The 10,574-nt window shown below is 39.1% G+C and overlaps 1 protein-coding gene across 3 annotated transcripts in view; it reads right to left on the reverse strand.

Annotated features, from left to right (window-relative positions):
- pik3r5 (phosphoinositide-3-kinase, regulatory subunit 5) overlaps window positions 1-10,574 on the reverse strand; it is a 27,687-nt gene that overhangs the window by 11,469 nt on the left and 5,644 nt on the right. For 2 of the 3 annotated variants that reach the window (XM_020610958.1, XM_020610957.1), the window contains exons 2-5: window positions 5,304-5,419; window positions 1,894-1,994; window positions 1,729-1,797; window positions 1,167-1,305 (exon numbers count right to left, since the gene is read on the reverse strand). In XM_020610958.1, coding sequence (XP_020466614.1) covers window positions 1,167-1,305; window positions 1,729-1,797; window positions 1,894-1,994; window positions 5,304-5,403 — 409 coding nt within the window. In that variant the 5' untranslated portion in view covers window positions 5,404-5,419. The remainder of the gene's footprint in view (window positions 1-1,166; window positions 1,306-1,728; window positions 1,798-1,893; window positions 1,995-5,303; window positions 5,420-10,574) is intronic. The other variant, XM_020610959.1, reaches the window with a different exon arrangement.

Below are 10,574 nucleotides of genomic sequence, written 5' to 3' on the forward strand. Positions count from 1 at the left end.
ACCATCCGTAGTTTTCCCGATTCTGTGAGCCCGCTCCATCTCAATTTCTTGATGAATTTGCAGATTATTTTTCAGAATCTCCTTCACTTTACCTTCTGCCTCCGACCAGCTTTCTCCAGTTGTCTCCATGTTTCCCTCAAAGAACAGGTTTTTTCGCTTGGACTGTGCTTCCAGATGCTCCATTCTATCCATTATAGTCATTAAACTCTCACACGTTCTGTAAACGTCTTCCTTCGATTCTTTGGCTTGTATTTTCTGTTCATCCATGGCAGTCTTAATCACATCCACCTCTCGCTGGGTAAACTGCAGACTCGTTTTTATCTCCTGTATTTCTCTGGTCATTTCATCGAATCTCCTGTTGTTTGTTTCCATAATTAGTTGCACAAAGCCTTTGAAGCACTCCTGCTGCTGGTTAAGCATCGCCATGAACATCTGTTTCTCATGATCCACGATATCTGTAACTTGCGCCGCTCTGTGATACATTTCTTCTGCCTCCATATCCTCCGTCGCTTCTGATTTATTAGCTCTTTTCCCTCTTTGAGGCATTTTAGCAGTTGTAAAGTATGCTCAAAGACTTGAAATATAGAACAGACAAGAGGAGCAGTAAAAACGTCCATTTAATTAAGGCATTTTATTAAGGTGCACTGGATGACTGAATGAGTACAAAAAAATCTGTCTTGTCTGAGGGATCATGATGTTGTTTTAAAAACCCTGAAAACCGCATCATTTCACAGACATGAATTCATTAATATGTGTTCATTCACTCTGCTGCTGCTGTTTATAGCCCTTCCTTTGACCCTTCTTCTGAATTTCTCTGTAGGTGGTGCAGCTTCTGCTTTTCTTATTTGGTAAATGATGAATCTACATCCGCTTTCAGACAAATTCAGGTAGTGATGAAAAAGTGGCCACTTCAGCCTGAAACCTTATCATCTTCCTATCATTGTCATTGTTGATACTGTGGTGTGTGTTAACAACAGTCCTTGAGCTTGTATCATCCTAAATGCTTTTCCTTGGCTTGACACTAGGGGGAGCTCAATTACAAGGGATGGAAAAACAGTACTGAAGGTAACCAAGTAAGATAAAGAATATGTCAGAGAAGACTAGTAAAAAAAAAAACTGAGAGAAAGAGAAAGGCCCTTCAAATGAATTATATACTTCATATTTACCCGGAGCCTTGATCTCCAGCTGTAGTGTGGAGAGGAGGTTTCTACACACACTGCAGTATGGCTCAGGCCAGGTAAGGAAGCAATGAAACACCTCAATAGCTTCCTCCAACATCTCTGTGTCTGGAGGACAGTATGGTGTCTGCAAACCAAGCACAAACCAGGGTGGTTAAAGGTTTAGGGAGGTCATTTCCTATATTGATATTTCAATATTCCTCATGCATCCCCTGATGCGTTTTTAGTCATTTTTGAACAACAATGGAGATCTGTGGCACAGACAGTCAAGCTGAGCCAGGACTGACACACTGATGGAGATTAACCATGAGTAGAGGCAAGTCATTGTCAGTTTTAGTTTCTGTATGTTGAAAATACTATTTATGCTTTTGCAATTGCTAGAGATATTGTGCCACAGTGCCTTGACTAAACATCGTAGTGGTTTGAAATTAGGAACTAATTGACCTTTTGGGTGGAGAGTACTCTTACATAAGTTAAACAGCATGGATGGTTGTGAGAGGTGACAAGAGGTTAAATGTTTTGACAACATCTAGATGAAAACAGCTTGTACCTGAAGCAGGGTGGAGGAGAACATGATGGCGAGAGGAACCACCAGCTCATACTGACACTGCTCCTGAACCTGAACATATCATCACATATATTAAGAAACAAACAGTCAGTGAGCAGTGGTTAGGATGACCATACAGTGGAAAGTACTTTGTTTTTGTCTTCTAACCTCTTTGGTCTTTATGATGATCTGTTGTAAGAGGATGAGGAAGTTCTCAGGGTTTCTTTTCACCAGCTCCTCCAGGCTCCAGCGGTTCATTGAGTGACCTGCTGGGGACATCAACAGTGAAACAATATCTGTAGATTCATGTAAATACTGTACATGTTCAAGTCACATTGGTTACAAAACATTTTTGAAGGCAGAAGATATTATTTTGGCCTCTTGAGCATGAATTCATTTGACCAGTGTCTCACAGTGTACTTTTGTGATGACACACATGATGGTGGGTTGAAGACATGAAGGAATTTCTTCTCCAGTGTCAAAATGTATTATCTGTGTACATGTGCAGAGGATATTAAACACATATGTTGTCAGGGCTACAGTAGACACCATCACTAAGAAAATTCACCAAACAGTGACACAGGCAGCAGCAATGCTCGCCATGGCAATAAATAGCTGCTTATTGGTGCGCCAACAGAGTCAGCAGATACCAACTAGTGATGCTGGCTTAAGTCTCACAAAAGTCATTTTGTGTGGCATTTTATTGTTATTTAAACTGGTATAAATGTCACTGTGACAGAAATTTCTTTTTCAAGAAAGACTTGGCCAAGGAAGCACCACAAAACCTGTGTGGGAAGAAATACAATAGAAGCAAACAACACAACGTTAAAATCTATAGCGCCCAAACAATATTGCAGGTGCTCTTGTTAATTCAAGGCAGTGTTAAAAGATTTGCAACATAGGACTCTCAGAAAATATTAGTTTATACAACTTATTTGGACAGTCTCTTGTGAAGACAAGTCATTTCCATGTTTGTTTTTGTCTGTTTCAAGTTGTTTTGTATATTACTCCATGGAAGAGGGAGGGTAAAAGTTTTTCGCTCAGTCTCAACACTGAGAAGCAACGTCTATGAAACATTTTTCCAACCTCACTGACTATACAAACTAGTAAATGCAGGTACTGTGAACAAGTAGGTTATTCTAATCTATAGAAAATAAGCATAGTCTACATATGAAATGTCAGTGGAAATGTTTCTTTTAGCATGAGCATACTATAAGCACATTCTTATGGAAACCACATCTTCATTAACCTTATTTTAACTGCACAACTGTATCTTTATTGCATATCCACTTCACCTATACTTTATGTGCAAACATTCAACTGAAGCAACTGTTTCTTTTATTATCACAACAAATATAAGACATGACATTACCTATTATAGAACTGCTATGTTTTGCAACAGGAAACGTATGTTCACATGAGGTGTTTTAGCTGTGAAACCTAACACATTATAGCTTATAATAATGGAAGTACAGCTAGCAACAACTAATAAAGCACACAGCACTTCACTTCCCATTGCGTTAATGAAGTGGACATAAGATAAACTTGCTTTAGGGTCTGGGACTGCAATGAACCAAATGTAGGTTTATAGCAGCTCACAAAAGGACTTTAAAGCTCATGACTGTCAGTGCTGGTGCACTTCAGGGGTGTGTTTTAGCACCTTTTGCTCAGTGCTTCATTTAGGATGCTTGCACATATACAGATTTGACAGGATAGATGTCCTGTTGTTGCAAAAACAAAGTTATGGTTTCCTTTTTAAATGAGCCTTGTTATTAACATTTCAAAATAAAGGCAAATTAAGAAAAAACGTGAGTGAAATTTGCACAAATTGAGAATAGCTAGAGTTTTTCTGTTACAGTGTGGAATGTAATGGAAACATAAGCTAAAACAATGGGAGCTGTGCTCACAGTGTGTCACACCACACCAATCAGAGGTTACATTCACAGAAACAACTGAAATAGTTTGTTGATCCTTCACACACATCATACTTTCCATTTGATTCATTAGCCTCAACAACTGTGAATGTATCTCTAGGCTGTTCAAGTTGCACATGGATTATTTCCAAGAAACACGACAGTGACTGTTAATCTAAAATTCTTTGCACTCAGGAGAGCTAAGATCTTTCAAAAGCAGCATGTTGAGTCTATTCAAAGGTCAGAGGTATATTTGTAGAGCTCTACTTGTTCATTTGTTAAAATGCCAGCACTGGAAATTAAGCTGAAAGTACTGAAGGATTCTGCTGATGTGTACATTTGATTATCTCAGAACTAAACTATAACACTAATGGGTAAACAAGTCTAATTCAGCAGTCAAGCTCAGAGGTAACATACACATCCCTGGAGATCTGCTAACCAGACACTAGAGCCATGAAAACAGCACTGGAGAAGGACACAAAACATGATGAAAGTATCACTCTATCTACTCTCTATCTAGTTACTTGCTCTTCTATGCTGTTTTTACACCTTGCACCGTGTTAACTCCTGCCTCATGATGCCTCACTCACACAGCGGTCTGTGCCACCACTTCCTCCCAGCTGTCTATTCACACAACTTCCTCCAGCACCCAAAAACAACCCAATAACACGTTTACCTGATTATCCTACAGCAACAGTCACCAGCAACAAGCCCCAATGTTTATAGTATATACTCATATGCCCCCATATACTAACAAAGTACTCATCACATGCTGTCCTTGTGTTGAGAAACAAATAACAGCCTTATGTCTGGGTCTTCACTCTAAACAGCACTTATCACATCCACATGTATACATGTACTGGGGCTAATATTTCTAGGAAAATGTGTTGATTTGATCTTCATAGAAAAACAAGGTTTGACCCAACACAACTGTCACATGCCCTTGAGCAAGGCTACGCAATTGTTCGTATGGCTCGAGAAACTATGCGTGAAAGGTTATATTTGATTTTACATTAACTGGGCTGTTGCACATGTGCACAGGAGAAACCAGGATTGCACTACCCTACCCTACAACAGATTATTGTTCACAGCAGACTTCTTGACTTGTCAAGGATACAGTATGCACAGGTTAGGTGTCCCAGTTATTCCATTACTGTAAGCCAACACACACAATAGCAAGACTTCCCCTAAGTGGAGTGCAATATGATTAAATGCACCTGTGCTTTGCCTGCTGTGACATGTCAAAAGATCTGCTGTGAAAGGACCTATTAATTTAACCTGGTGCACCATCTGAGCTACAGCATGGACTTGCAACAACCATGGGACTACAAAATCAAACAGTAAAAGGAGTGTCTTTCCTATTCATGGGCAGCTACTCAATAAACCTCATGCCCAATTTCTGCCATGTAGATTTGTTTTTGCTTCACTCAGTATCTCTGACTGTTTGGTGGAAAGTTAAGACAATGGTCCAAAGAACAAAATTTGATTTTGTTTTGGCTTCAATCATCATCATTGTACTATAGCAGCGCAGAAACCTAACTAACTAATAATTAATAATTTTTATTATTATTAGCTGTTGTTATTTGCTCCACTGCCACACACCCAGACTAAACTCCTTTCTCTCAGCTGTGGTTCTCATCCAAAGCGCAGGCCCTGGAGTCTTACCATTCCAGTGTTGTGCTGCTGTGGGGCTCTGTTTCAGCCCGTCCAGACATCTGTCCAGAGCATGCTGGATCCTGTCCTCTGTACATGAGGTGTGCTGCATCTTCACCACTCAGGTTCTGTGGAGGGACAGGAGGAAGCGCTTATGTTAATAACTCCATTCCCATTCATGTATGCACTGGAATATGGTCCTTGAATTCCTTTATATACAGGTATAATGTTGGCATAACCATATGCTCATACTCCTCCCCTTTCATGGACAGACATGGTTATCATGTCTGTTTTGCATGAAGGCAGATTTCCCACTAAGTATGAAAATTACTCTAAGAAGATATACAAACCATATAGGGAAATTTCTGTAAGGAAGTAAAAACAAACACAGCTTGACCTGCGTTGCTGTTTTGTTACCATCGTACCTGAAATATCACACCACATGCACTACAAAATAGTACACTATGTTTGGATGCCTGCTCTCTTTTTGAACATATTCTTTTTAATGTTTCAAAGAGCAGAAACATATATCCACCAACATTAAAGGTAACATTTATATACTAGCTAATAATACTCACAGTAACATTAATGGCTTTAATAATGAAGAATGAAAAACACCTTCAGCTGATAATTACATTGTATAAGGATGATTACTTTTCTTGGATTCATGACATTTAAACATTACTCAAAAAGAATCAGCAGCAAAGATTTAGATAAACCCAAACAAGTCCTCATGTTTCGCTATATGACTTTTATGGTATTCTAAAAGAGAACAATAGCCCTCAGTGAGTTCAGATTGAAGAAACTGTGAAAATAGTCAACCATGTAATTTCAGTATTACCAGAACAATGTTAAGTACATCATTTCATATCTTCACCACTGATGCCATGAGGGTGTACAGCACTTTCAGTTTGTCAGTACATTTGACTGTTTTTCATCCAGCAAGTAAGGACAACCCAGGTGTGGCAAGTTGTTTCAGTTCTGGTATGAACACATGTCATCAGAAGCTCTATGCATAACAAAATACCAGGGAGGTCCCATTGGTGACTTTAACAAACTGAGAGACAGTCTTACAAATGCCGGCTATCTATAAGTCAGATAAATAACACCGATGGTTGCAAGTGTTTCATGATGTCTGTCACATTAGTCAACCAAAACCAAAATGTAGCAAAGCTGCTGAGCAAACCAAGCATACACTACAGTTTCATTAAAAAAAAAAACAAGAAGCATGTCTTTGAATGGGTATGGTGACCACACTGATAACCCCAACATTGCAAAAACTATGTATTTCCCTGGACATTGTACAGGCTTTGTTTTTGTTTTGTTTGGTTTGGTTTTGTTTTGTTTTTCAGCGAGTACCACTAACATGTACAGTAGCCTATGCTACTCATGCTGCTCATTTATTGGGAATTGCTTTGAGGTGATCGCCAGCACCACACTCCAGCCCAAGTTGTACCTAAATTCACCAGATCTCCATCTTTTACTAACATTTAGCGTGACATGTACTCCAGAAACACACATGAACACAATAATATCATCCATGAATCAAGCATCTATTAAAAAAAGAAAATGTTATGTTTCTCTAAGACCATTTTATGACCAAGAATTCACAAAGGTTTCCATATGTGTAGGCAAATAAGAGACGTTAAGCAGCAAAGCAAAGGTTTTCATGTGTTTAAACTACATGCTAATGCTCGGTTATTATCCTTTTTGTTTCATTTTACATAACATTTTCCAGGTTCCACAAAAACATGGATGACATGAGTCAGTGATGAACAATTTCTGTTGGTAGAAAGTTGGTAGAAATGACTTGTGATCAGATGAAAACCAATATAAACAAACTTGTCTGTTTGGACAATCATAAATAAAGCCAGAATTGACAGCAAGTGAAAAAATATTGGAATATACATACAAACTGGACATTGCGCATATCTGTGAAATTAGGATTTGATCCAAAATGTTACTGTGAAAGTTATGCTGCGTAGGATTTCACAGCTTTGACTGGAACATTTCATGAATATTCACTGGACTGTGGTCAACAGAAAAACTACACTGTTGCTGATGATGCGTTATGTTGTTGCTGGATGTATTTTTGAATTATTTCTTGCCTCATATTAGACTTTTGCCATGGAAGTACATTACATGTTTGTGTCAATACTGGGCAATGTTCAGATTTGAGAAGCAGAACAAATACTTCCCTAAAGAAAAAAAGCCTATGCTTTTTTTAGATTTGGCATTTTAGATCTTGAGCAGCTCAGCAGATCTTTGTCAACATACATGCTCAGAATATAATCAAAGTTTCCTTTAAGTTACAACCCTTTTGTATTTTGACCATATTAATTTGAGCTAAATGTACATTTATGCATCTTGTGTATTTGATAATTGATCATAGGAGCGTGTTACAGTATTGTTTACAAATATTACTGATGCGAACTGCATCAGGAAACAAAAATGACTTATATTAAGCAGTGCTGCAGTTCTTTTATTTACATCATCGATGTTCCTTTAAAATGTCAAAACAAATAAATGTGTCTGCCAAAAAAACACACTTTTATACTTATCAGGAAATCTGCCACAAAAGTGCACAGAGACAAAAATGAGCACTGCCATCAGTAACTGTTTTTAAATTACATCTTCTCAAAATTTCCCCAGCAAGGGTGACAAATTCCCCACTTGACATGAAAGCCACAAGTAAACGAAGCCTGCTGAATGAAAAGTGTGAATGAGTCACTCGCTCTCCCGCACACCCACTCACCTGATAACCCTACCTGCCACACAAAAATCAACTCACACACATTTGTACAGCTTTCTTTGTGAGGACATTCCCTTTGATCTGAAACAGAATCAAGGTGATGTGTGCTAAATATTTGTTATCTGGCTGAGGTCACTTCAAGAAGCTGCCTGGCACACTAACGACAAGACTTCAGAACGTTACTGCACCTTAGCCAAGAAACAGTCTACATATAACTCTTTCAAACTACAAAATGTTTTTACAACTCCTGATTTTTAAATAAATCACTGAAGATGTAACATGTTATTATGTGAGCTTTGGACTGGTTGTGTTTAGGGGTAGGATTTAGGGGCATAACTGAACAAATCATGTTCCACCCTTGTCTCGCAGTCCATAGACAGACCCTTCTCGGAATTCTAGCTTTTTCTCCTCCTTTCATTATGCCAAGCTAGTTAAGTTAATTCACGGCTAGCTGTAGCCTTATACTGCATTCATACATACAGATTCAAAAGGCTGGGCTAGCAATAACTGCTATTCATTGTGAATGAGACCTGGCTTTGCAGGCCTGTGGCACCCGCAGAGCTACAGATTCAAAAAGCACCTATCTATACTCCAGGGGAAAGCTGAAGAACACTCAACTTTATGCAGCATGTGAGCAACAGCCAGGTGAGAGCTAACCACAGTCATCTTGATTCCAGTGGATACAGAAGCAGAGTTGCTGTTTACTGCCCCACTATAAACATGTCCATGATGTTGTGTTGAAGTCTGTTCCCCTATTGAAATGTTTCCCCTTACCCTGAACCTAACTTTAACCTAAGCCTAACCACCTTGGGGGGTGGAAGTGGAACCCAGTTTACATTGGGGGGAGACACATTTTGATGGGGGAACACACCTTGACACAACACTAGGACAAAAAATGAAGAACAACACATGGAAACAAATCTCAACTGTCTAGTCGGAGCAAACTGTGCAAGTTATGTACTCAGTAAAACACACCCCCACAGCTAGAGATTCACCACTGCCCAGATATAGAAAGCTACTCTGTATAAATATGTGTGAATGCATTGTTATATTTCAATATCATAAGTTAAAGTGCCAGCAACGTTTTCATTTAATGCTTGTCAAAAATGTCAAACTATTCCTTTATACATACAAACTCAAAACAAGTGGACATAAAAAGGAGAGATAAGTTACACAATACACAAGCACTAATGGAAGGTAGACGGTGCTCCATGTACTAAACACATTATCACACACGCATGCATGCTCATAGCCCACAGTACCAATGCAGATACTCAACCTCATCATTAATACCACTGGAGAAGGCCAGCAGGAAACTTGCTGCAAATTCACCGAGGCCAGAGGAACGATGCTCAAATGCCCCCCTGATCCTATAGCTACCATGTTACAACAATACCACCAACTCGATGAGTAAACAACATGTCCATGTGCTGCTTTCTCAGCTGTGCCTCCTCCCCAGAGACATGTACCGAGTGGTACTGAGGTGGTGTAGGTTATAGAGGGATGTAGAGGCGAGCATGTTAGACTCTCATGCTAAGGGCTCCGGTCATTGTCAGTGTCGGACAGAGTTGGATGAGAGCCCAGAGAGAGTGGAAGGAACTAATAAGTCAGGGTGGTGATGACTCTTGCATGTAGGACGGGGTTCAACGGAGACATGTTAAGGTTATAAAAGAGGTGCTGAGCATGGATGCAGTGAAAGTTACCAACAGTTACCAATAATTTTTCTGCATGTGTTGGTGTCAGAGTAGCAGTGTTCCACACAAATATGTCACAACCATGCACTAGTTAAAGCCTTTAGCGATGTAACAATAAATTAAACACATCTAATGTAATATATTAATGAACTAGATTCAGGGTGGCTGGTGGACAGTTAATTCATCACTGGTAATGATATTTTATCAGTACTATATCCATGATAATCACTCACTATATAGTATAAAGTTGGTTTTAGAAATAAAACATTACACCCAGTGAACATAACACAAAGAAAGCTACAGTGTCACATGGCTGGTGAAATGTAATCCAAACTGCAGTTATCATAGTTGTTTATGTAGAGTTGCTAGTTGTATTGCAAATGCATGAGTCTTGTGGTGTTTCATAAGAGGATGTATGCAGCACATCCCTAAGAGTCAACAAGGTCACTTCCACTTTTTTATGGCTTGCTACTTGCAACAGTCAGACAATAACAAGCAGTTTGTTTGTTGGAAGAACAATTTGAAACAATCTGCAAAAAAGTCAACTTATCCATAGACAGCTATCCGCTCTACATGAGATAAGACAGTGTACAAGTCTTTCCCTCCTCTTTTCTGCTGCCTTCTGTTAATTCAAATCAAATCAAATCAAATTTTATTTGTATAGCGCGCCAAATCACAACAAACGTCATCTCAGGACACTTTACAAATTAAGGTCTAGACCTTACTGTTATCAATATTATTACATAGGGAAAACCCAACAAATCCCCCTTGAGCAAGCACTTGGCGACAGTGGAGAGGAAAAACTCCCTTTAACGGAAGAAACCTCCGACAGACCCC

This window comes from Monopterus albus, unplaced genomic scaffold (assembly GCF_001952655.1).
Source record: "Monopterus albus unplaced genomic scaffold, M_albus_1.0 scaffold108.1, whole genome shotgun sequence".
Lineage (NCBI taxonomy): Eukaryota > Metazoa > Chordata > Actinopteri > Synbranchiformes > Synbranchidae > Monopterus > Monopterus albus.